The sequence below is a fragment of the Plutella xylostella genome, chromosome Z (assembly GCF_932276165.1).
Source record: "Plutella xylostella chromosome Z, ilPluXylo3.1, whole genome shotgun sequence".
NCBI lineage: Eukaryota > Metazoa > Arthropoda > Insecta > Lepidoptera > Plutellidae > Plutella > Plutella xylostella.
The window spans coordinates 5,563,232-5,588,284 of record NC_064012.1 but is presented as its reverse complement, the minus strand read 5'-3'; the positions used below and the strand labels follow the sequence as shown (position 1 = coordinate 5,588,284).

General features: G+C 36.2%; 4 protein-coding genes and 1 long non-coding RNA gene across 19 annotated transcripts in view; 3 read left to right on the top strand and 2 right to left on the bottom strand.

Moving 5' to 3' along the window:
* Positions 1–13,203, top strand: part of LOC105384109 (titin) — a 92,743-nt gene extending 79,540 nt beyond the window's left edge. For 14 of the 15 annotated variants that reach the window (XM_048632392.1, XM_048632403.1, XM_048632393.1 and 11 more), the window contains 15 exons: positions 395–2,617; positions 3,110–3,154; positions 3,984–4,094; positions 4,190–4,342; positions 4,784–5,752; positions 5,907–7,283; positions 7,386–7,673; positions 7,763–7,904; positions 8,153–8,871; positions 9,978–10,280; positions 10,454–10,750; positions 10,916–11,020; positions 11,417–11,611; positions 12,005–12,310; positions 12,604–13,203. In XM_048632392.1, coding sequence (XP_048488349.1) covers positions 395–2,617; positions 3,110–3,154; positions 3,984–4,094; positions 4,190–4,342; positions 4,784–5,752; positions 5,907–7,283; positions 7,386–7,673; positions 7,763–7,904; positions 8,153–8,871; positions 9,978–10,280; positions 10,454–10,750; positions 10,916–11,020; positions 11,417–11,611; positions 12,005–12,310; positions 12,604–12,806 — 7,436 coding nt within the window. In that variant the 3' untranslated portion in view covers positions 12,807–13,203. The remainder of the gene's footprint in view (positions 1–394; positions 2,618–3,109; positions 3,155–3,983; positions 4,095–4,189; positions 4,343–4,783; positions 5,753–5,906; positions 7,284–7,385; positions 7,674–7,762; positions 7,905–8,152; positions 8,872–9,977; positions 10,281–10,453; positions 10,751–10,915; positions 11,021–11,416; positions 11,612–12,004; positions 12,311–12,603) is intronic. The other variant, XM_048632404.1, reaches the window with a different exon arrangement.
* Positions 1–14,675, bottom strand: part of LOC119694786 — a 97,805-nt gene extending 83,130 nt beyond the window's left edge. Inside the window, exon 1 of the long non-coding RNA XR_007268158.1 lies at positions 14,408–14,675. This is a non-coding gene — a long non-coding RNA (uncharacterized LOC119694786). The remainder of the gene's footprint in view (positions 1–14,407) is intronic.
* Positions 14,676–14,869: 194 nt separating this feature from the next.
* LOC105384111 lies at positions 14,870–18,632 on the bottom strand. The gene is made up of 5 exons (XM_011554297.3): positions 18,461–18,632; positions 16,746–16,878; positions 15,872–16,009; positions 15,496–15,657; positions 14,870–15,270 (listed from the first exon to the last, which is right to left on the bottom strand). Exons 1-5 carry the CDS (start codon positions 18,464–18,466, stop codon positions 15,251–15,253), a joined length of 459 nt encoding a protein of 152 aa, XP_011552599.2. The 5' UTR covers positions 18,467–18,632; the 3' UTR covers positions 14,870–15,250.
* Positions 18,633–20,410: 1,778 nt separating this feature from the next.
* On the top strand, positions 20,411–21,504 carry LOC105384112. Its single transcript, XM_011554298.3, has 3 exons — positions 20,411–20,579; positions 20,753–20,971; positions 21,126–21,504. The coding sequence occupies exons 2-3, from the start codon at positions 20,767–20,769 to the stop codon at positions 21,353–21,355; spliced, it is 435 nt and encodes a 144-aa protein (XP_011552600.2). The 5' UTR covers positions 20,411–20,579; positions 20,753–20,766; the 3' UTR covers positions 21,356–21,504.
* On the top strand, positions 21,358–22,416 carry LOC125491154. Its single transcript, XM_048632405.1, has 2 exons — positions 21,358–21,561; positions 21,625–22,416. Exon 1 carries the CDS (start codon positions 21,358–21,360, stop codon positions 21,532–21,534), a length of 177 nt encoding a protein of 58 aa, XP_048488362.1. The 3' UTR covers positions 21,535–21,561; positions 21,625–22,416.
* Positions 22,417–25,053: the final 2,637 nt, after the last annotated feature.

The window sequence follows — 25,053 nt, the reverse complement described above, 5'->3', positions numbered from 1 at the left end:
ACATATGCGTCGTCTCAAGATCATCCACGGTTGAAAAAATTTTTGCTGTCGATTTTTATACAAAGAAGTAAGCTCATTTATCAAACATTAATTTTGCGGAGGTAGATAAAAGCGTTAATTTTCCTTACGGTTTGACCGTTACCATATTTGCGATTATCTTTGATGATTACACTTCCATTGAAGCTCTGCGGAACTATTTTTCGGATAAAGAATGATACATAATGGTTACTTAACCGTTTTCCACACACATACACATTCACATTAATAAGACAAGAAACCTTTTATTTATTGCAGGGCTTTAACGTATGTATTATTTTATCATGTTTTCAGGTTATGTATAGCTGTAGTTGTCATGTCATCGATTAATATATTTACAGTATCTTATTTTTTACAGATAAAATTGTAGCCTTGAGAGAAAAACAGAAGCCCAGAAAAGAAGATTCGACAGAACCATCACCTGTGCTTCCGGAAAAACCAGCAAAAGCAAAACTTGTTCCTATGAAAATAGAACAACAAAAAATGGTTATTACCAAAGCACAACATGCAGAACAAGTAGAAGGGCCACAGTTTATTAAATTGAAACTTAAGAAACCAAGCCTAAAACCCAAACAAGAGTCAGTATCGGTTACACTCCCTAAGTTTCAGCTCAAAAGCCGTATTAAATATATTTCCGACTGGCCACCAAACGTCAACACGCCAATTGTGTCATTTTTGGGTAGCGTAAGGCAAAGTGGTATTTTGTCTCGAAATGTGAAAGAAGCTGCAAAAATAGTTAAAAAGCCTATAAAGCTTAATCTTCCAGATCACGAAGCACCTGTATTAGAGAAGCCTGAGGTATTTGAATTTGATAATAAAAAGGATGTCCCAATAATATCGGATGAGCAAGAACTTTTAACTTCTGAAATGCCCATCAAAACCACTGATTTGGATCATGAAACTGACACCAAAGATAGGTCTTTATCTCCAGCAGATGCTGATAAGAATATTCCAAAAAGACCAAAAACGGAAGAAGATATAGTAGATAATTTGCAAACTAAAACAAAATCTATTAAATCAGACTTAAAACCTAAAAAGAAAAACATTTTGAAATCTCCGAAAAGCGCACAAGACAAAATTGAATTAGATAAAACTATGTCAGATGACGAAAAGCCAGCTAAAGAGAACGATGATCAATTAGAAGTTACTGACAAAATTCCTAAAATAATTGACGAATCCAAACCAAATAAAATGAAAAAACTTAAACTTACACCCATTAAAATTGAAAGAAAAACTGTAGAATTAAGTACCGCTCAGCATGCTGAAAGTTTCGAAGGTCCACAGTTCACCAAACTAAAATTAAAGAAAACTGTAACAAAACAAAAAGAGGATTTAACACAAGTAGCTTTACCTAAATTCCAATTAAAAAGTCGCATTCGGTTTATTACAGACTGGCCTCCACTTATATCAAAACCAGCAGTGAGCTTTTTAGGTAGCGTAAGACAAAATGGCATTTTGTCTCGAAATGTTAAAGAAGCAGCAAAAATTAAAAAGAAACAGTATAAAGAACCAATACTTAGCGAAATTGAAAAGGTTGAACTTGAAACACCTTTGTTTGGACATGATGATATTGTACTTTCATTAAAAGAAAGCTCCGAGGTAGGAAAACAAAATCAAGAATCGATAGTGCAAAATGAAGATGAAGACTTACCTGGACAGTTTACCGTAAAACCCAGACGCCCCAGTGTAAAAGTAACTGAAGAAATTGTTGACGAAGTAACACTTAAAAAGAAACTTAAGCCGGTGCGAAAGTCGTCAGTTACTTTACCTGAAATTACTGAACCCGAAAACGTAACCTTTAGACCAAAAAGTACTAAAACTAAGGAAGATGTAGAGCAAGAGTTTAACATACAATTAGATTCATATGCTGAGGAAGAAATTTCAATGTCAAGCAAAGTTAAATTGAAACCACATAGGCAACCGACATTCAACGAAGAAGCAGACGAAACTTCTATTAAATTTTATGAAGAAACAGAAGGCCCAGATGTTGTGGAAGTAATCGAAAGTGATATCGAAGAGGGTGAAGAAACAGAAAATGTTATGTTATCTTTAAATAAAAAACCTAAAAAAATATCTAAAACTAAACAGAAAGAAATAACATCGAATGTTACAGTTTCAAAACCCAAAAGTATTCAAGCTCCTTCAGAAATCTCTGAGGATGTAAGTTTTAAATTACAGCCTAAGTCAGAATATCATATAGATGATCAAGAAGAAGTAAGTTTTGATGTAAAATCACAAATTGATCAATTCACAACGGAAGAATTGTCACTTTCAAGCAAGATTAAATTAAAAGCTAAACGCAAAGTATTATTTGGTGAAGCTGCTGATGAAACATCTATACAAATAAGACAAGAAATAGAAGACGACAGTCAAGCAGAAGAAATATTTTTGAGTGAAGATGAGTCTGAAGATAAAGTAGAAATGGTAATTAAAAGAAAACCTAAAAAACCAACCTATGAAGTAAGTGAAATCGAAGAATTAAGTGTCGAGCTTAAACCAAAGAGAATAAACGAAAACGCTTATGAAGAAGAACATATCACAATTTTATCTAAACGTAAACCAAAGAAACCTTCTCTACAAGGTAACTTACAATACCATAATTATTAGCTGTGCTACTGCTTTGAAGCTTAAATAAACCAGGATCAGAAGCTTGCTTGGACTAACCAAAACTTGCCAGATAAATGTAATGATGGCGGTAAAAGGTAGTATATTATTTTCATAATATAAACCATCGCATTGTTGGATGTTCCAGCCAGAAAATCCAGCAATATTCGTACATTATTATAATTATTCGTTTAAATCAGTAAATAGACAATTAAAAAGTAAAAAATATAATATTTAACAATAAAATAAAAAAATATAATATTTATTAGATGAGACAGTGTGTTTTTCTTTTTTACTAATATTGCTTTCCTCACTGATTATGATTAGCTATAACCATTTTGCTTATACAAAACTGCTTACTTTTCTATTATTCATTTTTACAGAGTAAACAAACATATCTTGTGGCGTCTTCCTGCTTTAAATAAATTTTAGTATTTTGTTTATACATAGACTTTAATTTATATTTCAGAAGCTGACGTTACAATGAGCATATCGCGGGAACAAGACTTTCCAGGTATATCCTACTACATTTTGTTACCAAAATTATCATTCAAACAAACTTTGATAAAGTGAAATTACGAGTACCTACATGAGCTTCTTCTTATTCTTCCTTCATCGATCTAGTTTATAATCCAATTATTTTTGTTATATTGTTTATTTTACTTTTAGTAATAGAAAATTTCCTATACAACACAGATTTCAGACCTCATATTAATAAATAATAATAATAATAAATAATGTTTATTTGACCAAAAAAAACACACAAAAAGTAACTTAATATTAATATGGCCTAAAATTAACTTAACTTTAGACTTTTACAAAAAAAAAATCTGTGTTGAGTTTTTGGTGGTAACAAATAATGCAGTAGTTTATTATGTATGTTTATAACTTCTAAACTAGGTGAAAACCTGTATTTTAGAAGTTAAATATATACTTAAATTAGGCATTATTTGTGGCCAGTTGCTTTATGCATTAAAACGTTGATTTTGAATTGTTAAGTACATGATAATTAAGAAAGTATTTTAGATTATATTTATGAAATAAATTTAAAGTTTAACAAATTATGCCATGGGAAAGTTATTTAGAAAGAAAAAAAGTTGCTTTTATGTTGTATACAGTCTAAAGCTAACGATGTACGTTGTAATTGGCTGTCTATTTCTCATTTTGCTGTTATTACTGTTATCTCTAGCTACAAAAGTTTCGTCACATTTGATAAGCGAGAAGCTGTTTAAGGATTGTTAAGTTACAATGTACGGTGGTGGTAACCCCACTGTCCTACCTAGATCTCACACTAAGTTTTACTGTACAATAAATTGTATTTAATACTTATTGAACTCTTCCAGACACACCTCTGGACGTCAGAAGCGGTGACACGGTGTTTGCCGTCTATTCCTACGTCGCGGAGACGGATGAGGCCATCAATCTTGTAGAGGGTGAACGACTCTACATACTCGGTAGTTATTTGTTTTCTTTAATAAATACGACATACTTTCATTCCTTCTAACTGTACAAGCAATATGAATGCAATAAATATTTTTTTGTATCACAGAAACTACGAACCAGGACTGGTGGTTTGTGCGTAAACATTTGACGGAGGAGAAGGGTTGGGTGCCTGCGCAATATTTAATGGATGAAGCAAATTACACACTTTACGTACAGAAGAAACTAAATGAAAAAATCGATAAACTTCCTGTATTTGAAAGTAAGTAACTTTTAAAATGACTTTTCCAGAACAAAGGAGAACTATGGTAGGTATATATCCGGGGCCACGGATAACAATGGTTAGGTTTTGTGTTTGCTTTAAGTTAGCATCAAAATAAAATTATAAATATCGCTTTGATGCGTTACTGTGACTTGTGTGTCGTTCCCTTGTAAGTGCTGCTTTCGTGGTACGGGGTGGGGTCAGCGATCAGATTGGTGATCTCTGTGGCCTGTGGTAGCACAAAGGTCAATGACCGATTTTATCGCTGGCTCCGATAAAGACTATACTTAAGTCGCAGTGGCTGATTCTTTTCCATCAATCTATTATGGTCTAGCCAACAATCGTCCACTAGGTACACCTATTATGAGGTCAAATCAGAAGACTAGGAAAACCTATTATGAGGTTACATTTCCAAAGTAATTTTATTTATGTAACTTTCAGAGCCAACATCTGAGGAACAGGCAGTGGCGCCAATATTCACAGAGAAACTTCGTCCAAAACATACCCCTGATGGTGCAACCGTCCAATTTGAGTGTCAAGTGGAAGGCCACCCGAGACCGCAGATTACTTGGTTCAGGCAAACAGCAATAATCAAGCCTTCTCAAGACTTCCAAATGTACTATGATGATGACAATGTAGCAACATTGGTCATTCGGGAAGTATTCCCTGAAGACGCTGGTACTTTCACATGCGTTGCTAAGAATGCTGCTGGGTTTGCTTCTAGCACCACTGAACTTATTGTAGAAGCTCCATTGTCAGACCATGGTTCTGAAATGACAGTCCTATCAAGAAAAAGCCTTTCAAGGGAATCGTCGCTGGCTGATATATTGGAGGGCATTCCACCCACCTTCTCTAAAAAACCGAAAGCACAATATGTAGATGAAGGTTCCCAAATATTTTTGGAATGCAGACTGGTTGCTATTCCAGAGCCTGACATTGTTTGGTTCTTCAAGGGAGAGGAAATAACACCGGATGAAAACATTTCTGTTTGCACAGAATCTGACATGCACATGTATTGTAGTGTACTCAAGATATCAAATGTTAAGAAGTTGCAGGAAGGCACCTATACTGTAATGGCTGTAAACCGTGAGGGTGAAGCTAGTTTACCTATTGTGTTGAAGATAAGAACAGGTCAAAAAGAAAAACCTCAAGTAATAGAACCTTTGAAGAGCATGAGCATAAGAGAAGGGGAGAGTATTGTGCTTTCAGCGCAAGTTGTAGGAAATCCAGAACCAACTGTCTCGTGGTACAAAAATAATAAACCCACAAAACTTGTGACTAAATCAGTTGGTGACATGCACACAGTTACCATTATAAATCCAAAGAAAGGAAAAGATGACGGTGTTTACACTCTTAAAGCTGTCAATTCTGAAGGTTCTGCTGAAACCAGTGCAGTTATTACAATAGAAGGTGAGTAGACTACATTTAAGTAATACTTTTACTTAAGTATATATATTTTAAACGGTTACTGAACAGTACAAGTATTTGTTTTACATACAAGTAAATGTAAGATAGACTGTGTGCCAAATTATTAAGTTCTAAAATTTATGTTAATACTTTTCAGAATCGACGGAGGAGAACGCGGAACCGCCTCTATTTGTCAACCGATTCCAAGAAATCACCGTAAAAGAAAATGAGACTATAAAGCTATTGGCTAAAGTTAATGGTAATCCTATACCAATTATTACCTGGTATAGAAACAATCAAATCATTACACCTTCAGATACAATTACACAAAACTTTGATGGAGAAAACATCGAATTAATTATAACAAATGTAGACTCAGAAATTGATTCCGGTACTTATAAATGTGTAGCATCAAACAGCGCTGGAAAGTCTTCTCATGGCGCCAAAGTAACTATAGATGTAGATAAAGTAACTTTCATTAAAAATCTAAGTAAGTCTTATGAGACTGAGGAAGGCCAAACCATAGTTCTCGAGTGTCATACATCACATACCGTGTCTACAAAATGGTACCTTAATAATAACGAGTTGAGTGGCATGGACCACCGAGAAATTATTCAAGAAGGTCGGGTGCACAAACTTAGGATAAAGAAAACTAAAATAACTGATTCAGGCACTATCAAATGTGTCGTTAAAGATCAAGAAACAAAATCTAAACTGACGGTACATGAAACAGTGCCAGAGTTTACTCGCCGCCTACAAGACTTTGAAGTAAAAGAGAAAGATATTGCCATACTAGAAGTGGAAATCAATTCAGAAACAGCTGATGTTTCTTGGAAAAAAGACGGTGAGGAAATTAAAACAAAGAAAAATAAATATGAATTAGAAAAGAGAGGTAACTTGAGAAAACTTCTTATCAGAAACACGTCCGTTCATGATGAAGGTGAATATACCTGCATTCTTCGAGATGATTCATGCACAGCTGAAGTTACTGTAGTTGAACTACCCCCTGAAATAATATCCCGTTTACAAGATCAAAAAGTATGCAAAGGTAACAAAGCTACTTTCGAAATTGAGCTTACTAAAGGGGATGCTTTGGTGATTTGGTTTAAAGATGGAAAAGAAATTCAATTCTCCAATCACATGCAACTAACAATTGATGGGAAGAAACAAAAATTAAAGATTTACGATGCTGACGTTTCCGACGCTGGGGAATACACATGTGAGGTGGGTAGCGACAAGTGTAAAGCAAGACTAACTGTTGAAGAACCATCTATTTCCTTCACAATGCGGCTGCCGGAAGTAACAGTAGTCCCAGCAAACACAGATGCTTACTTGACCGTGGAAATACCAGATGAGACACTTGACGTCACTTGGTACAAGAAAAAAACAGTTATCAGCGATACAGAAAAGTTTACGCTCATATCAGACGTTACAAAACGAACACTCATAATAAGGAAATGCACAGAAGATGATCAAAGCGAGTATTCGTGTACACTTCTGGATGCAAAGTGCTCAACTAAACTAAAAGTAGAAGGTGTGTATATTGATAAAGTTTATGTTAATTATATTATTTTGTTTTACACTATTGATGACCATCATGACATTTTTTCGTATTTAAATATTAATTTATTTGCAGTTGTGGAATCACCGCCTAAGATCTTAACGTACGAAAAGGAATATCGTGTTAAACGAGGTGGTGACGTTAGCATTAATGTTTTATACGACGCTATTCCTCAACCTTCCGACGAATGGATTGTAAACTCTAAAATTATTAAGAAGTCAAAACATATGAAACCATCCATTGACTCTGAATCAGCCAGTCTTACGATAAAGAAAGCGGAACCATCTGATGCCGGAACGTATAAATTAAAACTAGTCAATAACTGTGGTGAAGCTGAAATCGAAATAAATGTTATAATAACAGGTACGTTACACGAACTGTTGATATGTAAATCAAAATGGATGTTAATTTTTAAATCTTTGCACTTAATAGGTAACATTTTTTTTTTTCAGATGTACCATCTCCACCTGGAAAACCAAATGTCCTCGAGACTGATGACACATCAATCAATATTTATTGGTCAGAGCCAGAAAACAACAACTATTCCGAAATAATATACTACATTGTTGAATACCAAGAAATTAATACAACAGAGTAAGTAAAACGCAAACATTTGATTTTTGTTAATATTTTCTCGTTATTAGATGTGTACTTAGGTACACATTAACTTCATTAATGTATTCCTGTACCAATTTTTTTTCCTATTCTAAATCATTACAAAGCTAGGTTGACTAAAGCCTAAGGTATTTTCCATATTGCCTCTGCGGCAGGTGTATGAGTGGCAGGGTTAATACTATTATGACTGGCCCTAACTTTAAATAATAAATAATTTTTAATTACAGATGGACATCAATAGAGAACGTTGTAAAAACACAACATTGTGTAGAGAACCTTAAAACTAAATCATCATATAGATTTAGGATATTTGCCGTCAATGATGTTGGGGTTAGTGAATCTTCGGAAGTCACCGAGTACATTATTGTGCAGAAAACCACGGCAGCGATACCACCATCGGTAGAGAAGCCACTTAAAGACGTAGTTTGTGGTCCTAAAGAAGACGTCGAATTGACGTGCATATTTGGAGGCATTCCACAGCCTAGTGTTACTTGGATGAAAGATAATAAGAAATTAAAAACTGCAAAGGCCACTTATGAGAACCGAGTAGCAACACTAATGGTAACGTCTGCATCGACCACAAGCTCTGAAGGCGAATACAAATGCATAGCCACTAACGAACATGGCGAAGTGGAAACGTCCTGCCAATTGGAAATACAGCAGAAACCTGTGATAAGCATAGCTGAAAATGAGTTGAACCAAAAACACAGAGTAGGAGAAGAATGGACTGTCACTGCTACAGTAATAGGAATACCTGATCCTGACATCACTTGGTACAAGAATGGATCTAAGATAGACAAATCCAAGGACATTGAAATAATAACAAAGGGCAATATCGGTATAATCAAGATATTGAAATTGGAACGTTCTCACACTGGAAAGTACACCATCGAGACGAAGAACAAAGCTGGAGTTTCTTCCATGGACGTGTCTCTTCGCGTGTTCGGTACGTACACCCTCATATTGGTTTTTACTTTAATTTATTTGGACAGTTTCTCCAAATCAAAGCCAAAACGTTTATTCGACATTCTAATATAGCAATGTTGCAAACTAAAAGTTAATAATTATATGATGTTCTTATTCATATTAAGACGTCATCATCTAGCCCTGTTGCCCAATAATAATTACTTTAACTTTGCAGGGACATATCAAGTACATTTAATTTTTTTTTAAAGTAAACTGTTACTGTATGTTGGTATCTATTAAGTTTTTCATGAGTAAACTTATGTTCGTGCTAAATTATTTTTATGTGTCGGTGTATCATTTAATGTAATGTGAAATCACTATCAATGTTTAATGTGAATTCTCAATCAATGTTTCATTTGGTTGTATGTATTTTATGTTAAATGTTATTCAATGTCATATAACTTTTTGTCAAATCGTCATATAATTTTAGATGACAGCGAACGACGTAGCAAATCTAAAACACCTGAGGAACAGTATTTGGGTAAAATATTACAGCGTTCCTACCCGATACATGATACTCTAATACCTGCGTGGTTATTACGTAGTATCCTTAGGCACTGTAACTAAATTGTTTAAACAAAGACCATTTTTCCATAAGAGACCAAAAAGCAAAAAATCTAGAAGTCTTAGTTTTTTTTTGACTTAGTACCTTTGTTTAAGGGGTTAAGGGTGAGAACTTTTGATATTATGCATTTATCTTCTAACTTCTAAGTAACCTAAACAAACTTACGAATTCAAAAATTGTGTGTTCCTAACTACTCGTTCTAGAACTTTTTGATCATTTGAATAAAACTTAAGTGGAAACTTGGTCGAAACGTCAAAATATTAAATAACTTTTTGTTGCCATGATGTACTGTATGTTTGTAGATACCATTTTAGAAATGTATTATTTGTACCTATGCTAAGGATTATTGTTTTAACTGGCTCAAATATCCCCTACTAATGATTACGCGTTATGTGCTAACGAAAATTCAGATACCTAGATACGATTCCAATTAGTAAGAAAGTTAATAATAAAACCCACTAAATCCCCTTTTCTGATACAAGAAACAGGGGTCAATGTGTAACATTTGATTATGATTGTAGACAAGCCAAGTCGGCCGGAGGGTCCCGTGGTGATGCGTGAGATGAGCCGGGAGTCAGTGACGATCGAGTGGAAGCCACCGATAGATGACGGCGGTCTGGAACTCACTAAGTACGCCATCGAGAAACACGAGCCCGCATCAGACGAATGGGTCAAAGTAGCTGACGTGGACAAGGACGTCGACTCGTACTGTATACAGCGGCTAAACGAAAACTCCGAGTACATGTTCCGAGTGATGGCCCAAAACCCCATCGGCTATTCTGACGCGCTCGAGAGTGATCCGATCGTTATCAAAGTATCTTTAGGTAAGCACCCACTTATCTTGTTACAGATTATAATTTGATTGAGATAAAATGTTTATACAATTAGCGCCGCCGCCGTGAAACGTCGACATGTATCGACGCTTTTTGATGATGTTGGAACCTTATGTTCCACAGATTTACGGTACAAACTTAACGCGTTTAAAATTTATTTCCAGACGTTCCATCACCACCTTTGGGTCCACTGGGTATTTACGGAATCAACAAGACCTCTCTAACCATCAGTTGGCACACTCCGGAGCGCAACGGTGGCTCCCCGATTCTGGACTATAGTGTAGAGATCCAGGTCGAAGGGGACCAGTGGAAGCATGTCGCTACTGTCACGGAGACTGTGGCCAAGATAGAGAAACTGGTCACAGGCGCTAAGTACATGTTCAGGATATACGCCAGAAATGAAATCGGTACGAGTAAACCATACGAATCTGACGAGAAAATCACTATGGGCAAAACATTGTGTAAGTATTTATACCTCTGTAATTATGAGCTTTCAAATTTATTTGACCTTACACTCTTCAGTGCATATTAAAATATGCACTGAAGAATGCCAACTTGTCCTTTCCAAAGGAGGGCTTATTATAAAGGTATATTGGCCATAATTAAAATACGTGTTTTAATTCCAGCTCCTCCGTCGCAGCCACGGCAGCTGACCGTCCGAGGCATGACCTCCAGGTCCGTCACTCTGCAGTGGCAAGCGCCAGACAGCGATGGAGGCAGTCCCATTACAAGTAAGTGTTAAAAGCGCCCGAACCGGATAATATCCTGTTAACGCGTCCTGCGCCTTTGTTTTTTAGGGTTTGATAGTGTAAAATGTGCATGTTTGTATATATAGTTATGTTTTTTGTATTTGTCGTTAGATCTGGGAATACTCAGGTGATCTAGTACATGCGCGTAAGAGATGTTTCGTTTGTCTAGCGTCTGGCATTACGGCAATAAATATTATGCGGTTTGATTAAATTATTATTACGTTAATTAACACTCATTTTTAGACTACTTACAATAAAATTTCAATTTTTTTTTTCTATTACGTAAGTTTATCATCTGATGTTGTCTGACACAGCCCAACTCACGACATTTCATCCCAGTTGCACCCACTAAAGACGCATCATCTAAAACCATTACAGACTACATCATCGAGTACAAAACAGTGAAAGCCAAGTCTTGGACGAAGATCATCACGGTGAGCGGCAGCGTGCTCGAGCACTGCGCGGAGAACATCAAGGAGAAGGAGGAGCTGGTGTTCAGGGTGTCTGCGGAGAACGCCGTGGGCGTCGGCCCGCCGGCGCAGTCCGAGGTGCTGCGGCTGCAGAAACATGCCAGTGAGTGGAAACTTCCATTTGTAATAACTCCAACTTGAAGTGTTTCGATGTTGTTGCGTATGTCACTCCAGTGATACAGAGGCCTTCTCAATTGTCCTGGTTTCATTGAAGTCATTGTTTCGATAGATCTGAATACCCACTGTAATTTTCTCTGAGATGTAGGTATGTACCTATGTACCTACCTAATGCCTACATGCAAGCGTTGGGTACAATTAGCCACAACACAAAAAAAAAACTTGTCAAAATTGCATATTCGGACACTTTGTGGTAAATAGCTGAAAGTTGCTCTATCTTTGTCATATTTGGAGTTTTGCGCTACTTGAAGCTGCTCGGGCATATGACCCATATTATGAACAGTATGAGTGTATTACAAGGCTCCGTCCTTATTTTCAGCGGTACCATCGGCGCCGACCGGCCCTCTAGAGGTGCGCGGCGGCGGCGGCAGCGTGGCCCCGACGGCCTGGGGCATCCCCGAGTGGGACGGCGGCGCGCCTCTGCTCGGCTACCACGTAGCCATCCGTGACGTCACCAAGACCATGTGGATGGAGGTCGGGAAAGTCGACGCTTCCACGCTCAAGTTCAACATCCGCGACCTGAGCGAGGGCCACACGTATATGATACGCGTGTACGCGCGCAACGAGATCGGCATGAGCGAGCCGCTGGAGTCGGCGGAGCCCTTCCAAGTGCTGCCTGGAGAAGGTTTGTGCATCATTCCGCTTGTTATACATATTCGTGGTTTAATAGGAATTCAAAAATAGTAAATTCCAATGATGAAAGGGTTTTTAGGCCTAGTCCAACACGGCGGCCTAATGCGGATTCATTGAATGGAGACCCGTGCGGTGTAAGTGTAGTAAGGACGTGATGGGTTGTGACGATGAAACTGAGAATTTGTAGTTTATCGCTACAAGGAACCCTGGTTTCAACCCGCATATTTATTACGCGTTCTGTTGCTTTGACTAGCGGATCCTCTCACTGATTATGTCTCCCGTCAGATGGCGCGTTGCGGGCGGCAGACGAGGACGTGGGCGAGGTGACGGAGGGCACGGAGCCCTCGTTCAGCACGCAGACCAGCACGTCCTGGCTGCGCGACCACCACATGGACGCCGACATCCGCTCCTACGCCCGAGGATCCCTACTGCGCCGCGACGAGTACTTCTTCCGCATCTGGCACTACGCCAAACAGCTGTTCAAGTGAACCCACTGTGATAATCATGATTGTTAGCTACATAGCGACCACTAACCGGTTGGCGGATATGTTAGCTCCCTAGTTTGGGATTATTTATTTTTTCTTAATTTTTTTGAATCTATTTATTTATAAATATGAGATTTTTACATCTGACATGTACAGTTTTAAATACTTATTTAAATACCTATTTATTGTAATTAGAGAAGATTAATTTATGAACTTATTTATTTGCATATAAATTATAATATTTTGTAATTATTTTGATAGTATCTGGTGAGTACCTGAAACTTTGGGTTTCATCCAATAGGAGAAAGGGAGACGATCAAATATAGGTGCAAACGATAAATTGGATGAAGCTTAAAGTTAAGTTCTCTTGTATCAAAATAAATGTTTCAGTTAACTGCTACAAGTATTTTTTATTACTCAATGAAGAAGAAACTGTAGTTAAATATTTTTTTAGGTAAGTATATTGAAAGCAGTTACTTAAGTTTTAATACCATAGTGCTTTCCAGATGAATCTAATGATATTATACTTGATAGCCAAAACTTTTTATGATTAGGTAAAAACCATTATCCAAAATAATAATCATCCTTTGCATGGAAGATGAAAAAACATGGGTTCCCATTAATAATCATTGGTATTTCATATTATACTTACACACTTAAGTTGCAGCTTTCAGGATATGATATAAATTATTATAATTAATTATTAACTCAATGATATGCATCATGCTTTGCATTCGGAAGGGAACATTTGGGGCCGCTGTCAATGGTTGTTATATGAAGCTCCATTAGACCATCTTTTTTCCATCCTCTTTCCTTTCTCATTTTTTTATCACATTGTTTTAAGAAGAGTTTTTGCATTAAGTCAGGTGCAGAGAAACCTGACCCCCCTCTCATACTAGCAATGCTTCTGAGGAGGGTCAGGTTTATCTGCACCTTACTGTACCTACTAAGTTTATAGCATCATTCTAGCTGAAATGACACAAATTCAATGGTGAAACTCTGTAAAAGTTTCAATAAATTATTATTAGGGCCACATGAAGTATGAGTATGATGCCATTCATCCTTAAGTGTGTATGTCATGTGTAAATCAAATGGTTCAATTAGGTAATTTCATTTTACTGTTGGTTAGTCTTTAAACAAAGTTAGTTGGTCACATTAGATTTTATAAGTAGAGATAAAAGTGATAGTTTATTTTAAAGACCGGTCCATAAAACAAATTTTGTAGATAACTCCCCTATAATATTCTGTATATATGCTGTTTACCTTAATATGACGAACCAATCCTATTAGACTATTAATATAAAATCTCTTCACCCATATACTTCTTCACAGTTAAATAATACCAGCCATATTATACTATATACACCACCCATATTATGAAGTTAGAAGACGACATGCGGCAGCCTTTGAAGGTAATCGAGTTTCAAAGACATCTAGATCGTTATCTTATAAATTTTGCGGTCTAAATTGCCTTTACTTAACATTTATATTTATATGTATTAAGTTTTCGGGTTAGTATATCACTAATGGAACACCCTGTAAACCTTTTGGTTTTATTGCTATGCTTGATTGAACAATAAGAGGATTAGATTGGTACTTAATACATGTTTCTTAATCTTCAAATTTTCGGCTTCAGTAAAGTTCAGCAAAATCAATTTTTTCAAAAGTTTCCCGCTTTACAGGAAAAAAAACTTCACAGTTGTTGATCAGCACGTTTTATGTTCGATAACTACCACAGTTTTGGACGGCTGTTTTGTCTCATAAAAACATTAATTCCAAGTTTTTATTTATATTTACAATTAATTCGTATCTTCGCGCTACGCGGGAACTTTTTGTCCGTCATGATGACAAATTGTCAATCAAAAAAGTTACACAGACTACATTTACATTGCACTGTTGGTCACTGTAGACTGGTAGGGGAGAGTGTGGTAAAATGGACCAAATGTAACGATTGATATTGGTAGTATTGGTACCATTATTATATTGTGGTATACCTATATGGTATCATGATACTAATTAATAGGATTCATTCTTTCGAGCCCTGAAAAATAATAAAAATACTTAAGTATTCTTTGTATTTCTTTAATATCAAATTAATCTAAACTTACTAAGTAATAATTTTCATAAAATGAATAGATTATTATTTAACGTTTACGACAATAGGCAGGTAGTTACATTATTATTATTAATAATATAATTATTAGTATGTATAGATATCATATTAGTGAAATTATACCTAGATACATCGCAGCTAAGGGCTTACAATAATTTTATTATTATTAAGAAGGTATGAAAAGTAACACAAAAGAAACAACAATTACTTAATTCTATTTTGGCACTATTACTAAATGAGAACAGACAAACTTATGACCGGAACGTTAGATCTAACAAACAGTGATGAGTTGGTATGAACGTCGAACACCCGTCGCCGTAGATATTCATACCACTTACTGACGATTTCTGCGACCTGCAATAAATTGATAATTTAAAGTTTTTAACCATGTTCCAAAATAAAATACACTTATATCTCAGAAGTAAGAACGAAGCCATAACCGGAAAGTAAAGAAAACGTAATATACCTACGATTAACTTCCAATAAACTATTGCATTTTTTTACATTATGCTAATTTTATTTGATGCAATAGCTTATAATACCTATTAATATGATTAGGGACTAAAGCGATAACATTACCTTTGTCTTTAGAGGCCTTGACTTGTTTGTTTTTGTTGCACTTCTTGGTGAGGCGGCGGCTCTGGTCGCAGGCGGGGTCACTGTTGGCCTTCAACTCATCAGTGCGTACCATCTCGCCCGTGGCGCTGCATTCACTCCATGATGACTTCTCATAGCGGCACGCTATAACAGGGTATCAGAATTAATCACAACGTCTTACCTTTCAGGCGTAATATTTATAAGGATTATTTATCGTTAAAGATCAAAATGTAAGTTCAATGTTAACAATAATTTATGCAGGCACAAAAACGGCTTCTAACTTGTCTTCACCAATTTCTACAAAGCATCAACAAGTTGAGTTATCTGTTAATTAAAAGAGAATGCAACCAATACTAACCTTTTTTGCACTTTTTCTGAATGATCTTGAAGCGCTCACAGGAGCCGGTATCGCCCTTCTTGAGGGTGAGGGTGCGCGAGCGCACGTTGGTCTTAGCGTCGCACTCAGACCACGCGCCCTTCACGTAGCGGCATGTCTCTATATTTATAACAGAAAATAATTACTACAAATTAACTACTCATCTACTCATGTACTGCCTCTTATAATTGACTATAATATGTAAAGTATCAAACACAACGAGAAACAAAGAAACATTGATCGAGATTTAAAAACTGCACCCTTAAAAATATCCTCTAAACTAAAAAGACCTATTTAAGTATAAAAAACTCATAATTACATAGTACAATCCCTTCATCATTGTTATAATATTATTAAATTACTAAATATTTATGGGATCGAGGTAATAAATTAACTACTTTTGGAAAAAATAACATTCTGCAAAAACAAAACATAAAATCCTCAGTTCCACAGCTGCAGGCCCATATTTTAACGGGATATGCACCAGACTGACAGGCTTATTTTCAGACATCCGTTAATGGATTGCTGGAATAACGCAATCCATTAACGGATGACACTACGAATGGTCGGGGATCCAGTTACACTTAAGTTCTTCAAAATTTTACGCATATGCGTAAAAATTTGTTTTTTGCTTGTTCTGTCTGGAATAAAATAATATTTAGCTATACAAATCACGGATGTGATGTGGTAACATAGAGGGACATAGGTAAACTACCCTGTTATTGACACCCTTACATGTATTGACACAGTGCGGAATCATTAAAGAAAACAAGACAACGCCTCGTTCTTTTCAGTAATACCTATATAAAAAGTTTATATGTAAGTAGGTAACCATTTGAGAAAAAAACAAACAAACCTCTATTTTTAGCTCCCCTTTCGTTCCGAATGAGCACTTCATGGTCGCTCTCCTCCCACACCTCCCCCTCGGCGGCGCACATCGCGACGCCGAGCACCGCGGCGCCCACCAGAACCCACCACCACTTCCCGGTCTGACACAAAAAAAAAACGTAATGATGTCTCATTCTTATTTACATCGATATAAACTACAGCGTTGGTTTATGGCTAAAAATATAAAAAACTACATACCTAATATGGGTAGGCTAAGCCCATAGTATACTGTGGGACAGCTGATATAGGTTCTTATAACACCTAAATAAATGATTCGTAATTTATTTATTTTCCGATAAAGTAACACTGTCAAATTCAATAATTAGGTAATTATATAAAAAGTACAAATTAATCATTGCTATCGTATTATTGCATCTGTCTTTAAATAATTACATGTTAAAATAGCCATTAAATTTGTATTAACTATGTCAAAATGCATCAGAATACAAACATTGAAACCATTAACACAAACATGATAATCAATCACAAGTGCCCATCGTAATTACAAATGTTTGCCCACGGCGGGATTCGAACCCGCCGCCCCATAAAGCGGAAGTAGGTTCCTTACTGCAAATTTAAAACTGGCATTTCAAAAGATTTCGCTAGGGCTGCCAGCTAGGTAAATATTTCGCTTCGCTAAGCTCTAATAACAAACAAAAGAGTACCTGTTTTCTAGGAATAATAAAATAGGAATCCTTTAACTCAACCACTCCCCGGTGAATACCAACTCACAATGGTATGTACTTAGTTATGTTTTAGCAGTTTATTTTTGTATTGTGGTGATAAAGAAAGTGTACTTATCAACATTTAGGTACATTATAATCAATATATATTTTTTTAATATTTTTGATTTCTAGGGAGGTAAGTACAATAAGAGTGTACGACCGAGAGACGCATGCACTCCTCACAACTAGTGTTCGTTTTGTTTTGGACAAACAGACGACGTCGTTGTGCTAAAATTAAGTGCACATTACATGACATCGGCCGATGTCGCACTCAATGATAACCCGTTAAGTAGCAGCGGGGTGCGTTCATTGAAACGTTTTATTTCAACTACTAGGCACCCGTTTGAAGAGAAAAAGAAATCTTATAATTAATGTATATTTTTATCAAAATCATCTCCACCACCACCGAGTATCGTTTTCATAAACAGATTAATTTTTTCAACCTATTTCAACAATATAATATACAAACTTCTAGTTAGGACAATAAATGATAGAAAGGTTCCTAAACCTACCTGACTCTTCGAGTCCGTCGCTTATTCCATTAACTATTACAATGAAATAGATTTTTTATTTGTAGTGAGTGGTTTTTAATAGCTACCATTCATAAAAAATATACAATTGTGCGTAGTTACATACTTGCTAAGATATTATAGCTAATACTAACTTAAACTTGCTTTGAAATATATTTTTTAAACAATGGTTCTAATATAGTATCTATATACCTAATTACCTACAATTAAATGAGTGATTTATAGGTTCATTATAGTACTGGACTACGTTTAAGATATTTATACATAGATATAATTAATCTAGGTACTTAAATAATCATAATTAGAGAAGGGAATAAGGACCTACAACTGTAAAATCCTCAATATTTTTGTAACTGTAAACATTAACATCCTGGAAATTAATAATTATGTAAAATATCTAAAGTAAATTCATATTTTTCGGTACATACCTCCATCTTAGCAATGAGTTGGTTAATGCGGATGCAATGTAGTTAGTAGAGATGTGAGCGCGCGCGGGTAGTATCGAGCGCGGATGTTGAGCGAGTGAGCGCGCCGCTAAGAGTATGGAGAGTGGACGCGAGACGCCACGCCACGCTATTGATCTGCCTTGCTTGCACCCGGGAGTTGGGAGAGCGCCTATATCTCTCTCTACACCAATCCCGGTGGACCCCTGCCCCCGCCCGCAACCCAACTACCGCGCGATCTTCGCCGGGGATAACTACGAAGCTTCGTGGACCATCCTCGTTTGGCTGTTTGGTACGCATATTCTGTCACCCCCTCCCAGTCACCCTGTATCTGTGGCTACAGGAAAGATTTATGGCCTTTTCCTAGAATGACCGGATTTCCTCTCTGTTTGACCGCCGACCATCAGCGACCGTCAGTTTTTTTATCCCACTATTTATCATCGCCAAGAGGGCAATTAACTTCTTACAGTGTGCACTTAAGATAAAAGGAAGACGCTGACCGCTTTATCGCTCCCTCAAAACAATGAGAGGTGAATAATGTTTTTCAGTATGTTGGGAAAATAAAGGACTTTGGCTCATTAGCGAATTAACTATTACTTACACGTAAAAAAAACATTAAGTAGGTACTCTCAGGGTAAAGATCGTCTAGTTTTCTAGTAGAGCCCAAAGTCCATCGATGGACTATACATGTAAGTACATTTTGCTGAGAGAGTTTTGATTAATATAGGCGTGTCGTCGCCCCGTCGCCAATAGTACTCTTTGGCCGTCGCTCTGCTAGGCCTAGTTATGCTATAAGCGTTATACAGAGTTTTCCTTATTGTTCTACATAACTTATAAATTTCTTCTTTGTTTTTCTCTCCTTAGCTGTAAGTAAGTGACAATATTTTCCATTTTTTTATAAAAAAAACCGTTCTGAATAATTATAGGTAAAGATAAGAAATTTTCATCACTAGACCACACCCTAAAAAACATTTAAATACTTAATTAACGTTTATACTAATTAGGTAAGTACCTATACCTGATAAAATTAAAATATTTTTTAGATGTGAGTACTTACCTAATATTTTATTTGTGTGTTCTTACAGTAAAGGTAAACGTTTCATTGTAACTTTACTGCACGGTATACTGTACATTTTATGACGCTAGCTATAATGAAAAAAAAATATCCCTTGTGTTTATTGAAATTTAAGTAGGTACTTAACTACATTTGCTTTATTGATCATACACTCGATGGCAATAATTTTGTTGTTTTGATTTGACCTTTAGGTACATAATTATTTATATTGCTGACTGCGGGGGTGGATATTACCTAATAACCCCGTTTTCCCCTATTTAAAGAGGAAGGATTCCTTCCGATGAAAAGTAGGTATATAGGTAGAAAGGAGGCCACAACGCATGGTGCAAGGGCAAGTTTGTTATTATCCCAAGTCACCTCATAATATCACGTTCGTTATCCTACGTGATTTTTGAGATATCCCACCCCGTGCTTCTTTATCTTTTTTTTGGGTACCAGCGTCTTCGTGAATCGTGACTTCTATCTAAAAGTTGTAAAGACCAGAAAGAAGTAGGTAACTCATTAATAGCATTTCGGTTAGCCTGGAGCTGGAGTAAATCTTCCCGTCATCGTCAAAATGGAAGGGAAAGGCAAGGGACCTAGAGAAAAATGCTCTCGTGCTTCTAAAAAGGTAAACAAGTCACCTCAGAATAATAAATGCCAGATTTATGGCTTTTTCATTATTTATAACTTAACTTTACTTTCATTACATGCTTCTATATTTTAATGTGGAAATGTTTGTATTTATTCTGTATGTTCATTTATTTTTTCATTATTATAATTTTTTTCTAAGCAGTTGTTATTATTCTCAATCTAGAGACAGATTATGTTAACATTTCACAGATCCAAAAAAGTTATGCCTATTATCTGTGAATATGCTAACTTAACTGTCAATCAGTCAACGACACATCGAGTCGACGCAAGTCAACGACTTTCTCATTTATTTTGGGAAGTTATTGAATTTTCGTTGCTTTACAGTAAAATAAAACCTCTGTGGTAAAATCGTCAGTAATCACTCAAAGTGCACTATTCTCCCTGTCTTCCTACTAGGTAAGTAATGTTCATTAGCTATTTTAGCGTACAACATTCCGGACACGCCCTGCTACAGCGACGCTATGGCGTGCACCGGACATTATTAGTTACTATTTCTTCACTGTTTTGTGTATTTGTTCGTTTACCGAGTGTCGGCAAGCGTATCCTGACCCTTTTCTTTTCTTCAACAGGGCCACTTTAGAGAATGTCGGCATCTGAACCCCCTACCTTGTTTGCAGGGAACAATACTTACAAACCAATTAATCCACTCGTGAGCCGAGAAGTTGGAGACTTCACGCCGTTCTACATAACTATAGCCATCTGCTCCGTGATCCTTGGCTCTATTCTGATACTAAACTTCATCTGCTGTTGCTCACGCTACTCGGAGTACTGGCTAGACAGACACACAGGTCAGTTTTTCTTTATTCTTATTTAGCTTACCTAATTTTCAATGTGATTCCTGTTTGATTTTATACTTTGTATTCCTTTTTATCAGCCTCTACCCTATAACTCCATCATTTAGTCAAAAATTTAGTTAAAAACATGTACTTAATTTACTTGCAGGTAATCGTTGGATTGTGTCCATTTGGTCGAGTACTCCTCACAAGCAGCCCCCTCTGGACTTCACAGAGCTGGAGAGCCAGTACGGGAACGTACAGCTAGTGCACCCTCCACACACGGAGTACCTCGCATCGCGGCACCGTGAGGACGACGTGCCTCCGTCCCTCTCTCAACAACCTCTCACTTCCTCACAGGAATACCTCGAGTTGCACAAGCGTGAGAGTGACATATAAAGATGGCATTCCTCATCATGTACCCGGCTGTGGCCGTTCTCACTCTGTTTGTTCTTATAGTTATCATATTAATGCTAAGATTTGGGTCACGCTGGTGTAAACTCCGTCACACTGCATTTGCAGACCAGGAGTATTGGACTGAAGAGGAAGCCTATGAGCAAAAGGTGTCTTATGCATAGTTGTATTAATGCACCATTCATGTAAAGTTAGTATTCTTCTTCTTCTTGGCGTCCTATGACCCCCCCGTGGGGCAAAAGGCAGACACAAAGTTAGTATAAACTGGGGCAATTTCTTCCACATTTCTAACAAATGTTTTTTTTATTAAATGTTCTGCAAAATAGCAGTACCAATAATGAATGCTCCAGTCTATTCTAACCTGCTCACTTTGACACTGTTTTACTTTGAATCGCACAACTAAAGATCTGTCTTATTATCTAATTAATATTTCTGTTTAAGTGTGATGTGACTAACCTAATTACTTAATGAAATTTCTTAAAATTCATTTTAAAATGAATAATATACAGGTTATATTATTTACTAAACTACTTCAGTTTGAGTGGGTATGTTTTACCTTATATTTTGTTTGAAAGTGTATGTAGAAACATAAGAATCATGTAGTCTCATGACAAGTGCCTTGAAGTTACAAATTTTAGGATATGTATACTTTATTTGTGTAATAATAAATTAAGAACTGTTTAAAAATTAAGAATTGGGCTAAGGAAATAGCAGTATACTTTACTATATACACACAATGTGGCTTATTAAAATCTGTTTGGAGTTTTGGTCTCGTATATGTATTCCACACATGATAACTCATATTAAATAATGATATAGGTACTGATAATAATTTATATGCATTGTATGCCACAGAATACCATGGAGCTTGATCAGTTGCCTCTTGTTATATAAAAATATATTCTAATATAATATCAAATAACGATATTGAAACAAATTCCGTCCAATACCACCGTAATATGTGTAGCCTATTGCATTTAGATATTTAAGTTAATATTTTTTTTATACTTAATGGATTTTACAGCCAATAAAATCATTTCTTAATACATTTGTAGTTTAATTTTACAATCTCTATTATCTGTGACATCTGTAAACATCTGCACCTGGCTCTATCGAATGCAATCTTTGTGCATATCTCTGCTAAATTGAAGCTTGACCACTTCCCATTACGCTGGTCCGGGTTAACGCATCTATACTCTAATTTTTAATTCCGCGGAATTCTGACATTTCATTAGTGATACCACTAAAAAAGTTCTTCACCAAAAAAAGGAAAAAATTGGATCCATTTCAGTGCAATTTTTTTTAATGTTTTCATACATCTAAATATTTACTTGCTCAAGTGAAGTAGGTAATACAAAAATAACAAATATTTCAATACTAGCTGTTGCCACGAGCTTCGCTTCACCTTAATTAGTTATCCTGTGGGAATTCCGCGATAAAAAAGTAGCCTATGTGTTAATCCAGGGTGTCAGCTAACTCCATTCCAAATTTCATTTAAATCGGTTCGACGGTTCGGTAGGTGAGGTATCGGTTTTGACGTGAAGAAGTAACAAAGATACACACATACATACATACACATATACTCACAAACTTTCGCATTTATAATATATAGTAAAATAACGACTCACGACCATTGTATCGAATTAATTTTAATTACTTTATTTTATTCTTTAGCATGGCATCACTTGCTACTAAATTCAGGGATAATAAACCTTTTTAATCGATTTCAAATAAAAGATTCTCAATTCGGTAAGTACATAATAATATGTTCGGTATGTAGGTATGTAAGATTATTGGAACTGCACCATATTCACATATGACAATATATTAAGCCCCTGTTCCACAATGTCTGGTTAGTGGCTACCTGTGAGATAAAATACATGCTGTCACTTTCTGTTATTATTTTTTTGACAGTGACAGCATGTATTTTATCTCACAGCAGCCTTACTCCCAGCGATGAGTGGCTGAATCGATTTCAACAAGATCGCTGATAGCCACTAACCAGACATTGTGGAACAAGGCCTAAGCCTAATAAACAAATATGATTTTTTTAATTGTATAAGTATGTTTATATGTTTGTTGGTATGTATGTTTGTCCACGAATGTCTCGGAAACGATTGATCCGATTGTTACAATTCTTTTTTAGGGTTCCGTACCTCAAAAGGAAAAAAGGAACCCTTATTGTTGTCCGTCTGTCTGTCACCACCCTTTTTCTCAGAAACGGTTAAAGATATCAAGCTAATATTCCGTATAGATGTACATAATGGTGAAATTAAAAGGAAAAATATCTCAGGTAAGTAGACTTGTACGGAACCCTCAGTAAGCGAGTCCAACTGGCACTTGGCTTGTTTCTTATTGTTGACCTTTCGCGTTGTGATCGTTTGTTGATTTTTATAAACTTTATGGAGCCACAACCTGGCCCTTCCCCGGAAGCAGCCCCATCTGACAGAACACAAGAGTCAGACTTTCTCTCTCCCAGAAAGAAGCGTCCCCGTGGTTCTTTTGCGCCTAGCGTAAAGACCCTCATTCTAAATATTTAAAAATATAATATAGAAAATTGTCAAAAAGATTAGAGATTAATCTCTAATCATTTATCCCACGGAATTCTGACAATTAGCAATTTTTGACATGTCAGAGATCACAAACCTTTTTTGGCTGGGTACTTTTTTCAGTACGAGTCTGAATATCAGTTGTATCCGGACAATTTTCTATATTATATTTTTAAATATTTAGAATGATGGTCTTTACGTTAGGCGCTAAAGAACCACGAGGACGCTTCTTACTGGGAGACAGAAAGTCTGACTCTTGTGCTCTGTCAGATGGTGCCGCTTCCTGGGAAGGGCCAGGTTGTGGCTCCATAACGTTTATAAAAATCAACAAACTATCACAACGCGAAAGGTCAACGATAAGAAACCGGCCAAGTGCCAGTTGGACTCGCGCACTGAGGGTTCCATACAAGTCTACTTACCTGAGATATTTTTCCTTTTAATTTCATCATTATGTACTGTGTGTACACTATGTGTATCTATATGAAATATTAGCTTGATATCTTTAACCGTTTCTGAGAAAAAGGGTGGTGACAGACAGACGGACAACAATAAGGGTTCCCTTTTTCTTTTTCAGGTACGGAACTCTAAAAAAGAATAGTAACAATCGGATCAATCGTTTCCGAGATATTCGTGGACAAACATACATACCAACAAACATATAAACATACTTATACAATAAAAAAACATATTTGTTTATTAGGCTTAATGGATTGTCATATGTTAATATGGTGCAGTTCCAATAATCTTACATAGATACCTATATACCGAACATATTATGTACTTACCGAATTGAGAATCTTTTATTTGAAATCGATTAAAAAGGTTTGTTATCCCTGAATTTAGTAGCAAGTGATGCCATGCTAAAGAATAAAATAAAGTAAATAAAATTAATTCGATACAATGTTCGTGAGTCGTGATTTTACTTAATATTATAAATGCGAAAGTTTGTGAGTATGTGTGTATGTATGTATGTGTGTACCTTTGTTACTTCTTCACGTCAAAACAACTGAACCGATTTTAATGAAATTTGGAATGGAGTTAGCTGACACTCTGGATTAACACATAATAGCTTATGGGTTAATCAAGGGAATTCCGCGATAAAAAGTAGCCTTTTTATCGCGGAATTCCCACGGG

Bases quoted from the DNA above. Each gene is read 5' to 3' on its own strand.
- LOC105384111 (XM_011554297.3), bottom strand. The intron at 16,010-16,745 runs GTTTGTTTGTTT...TTATAAATATAG, and splicing joins AAGGGGAGCTAAAAATAGAG to AGACATGCCGCTACGTGAAG. The intron at 15,658-15,871 runs GTTAGTATTGGT...ACCCTGTTATAG, and splicing joins TCAGAAAAAGTGCAAAAAAG to CGTGCCGCTATGAGAAGTCA.
- LOC105384112 (XM_011554298.3), top strand. From the start codon at position 20,767: ATGTCGGCATCTGAACCCCCTACCTTGTTTGCAGGGAACAATACTTAC. The intron at 20,972-21,125 runs GTCAGTTTTTCT...ATTTACTTGCAG, and splicing joins CTGGCTAGACAGACACACAG to GTAATCGTTGGATTGTGTCC.
- LOC125491154 (XM_048632405.1), top strand. From the start codon at position 21,358: ATGGCATTCCTCATCATGTACCCGGCTGTGGCCGTTCTCACTCTGTTT.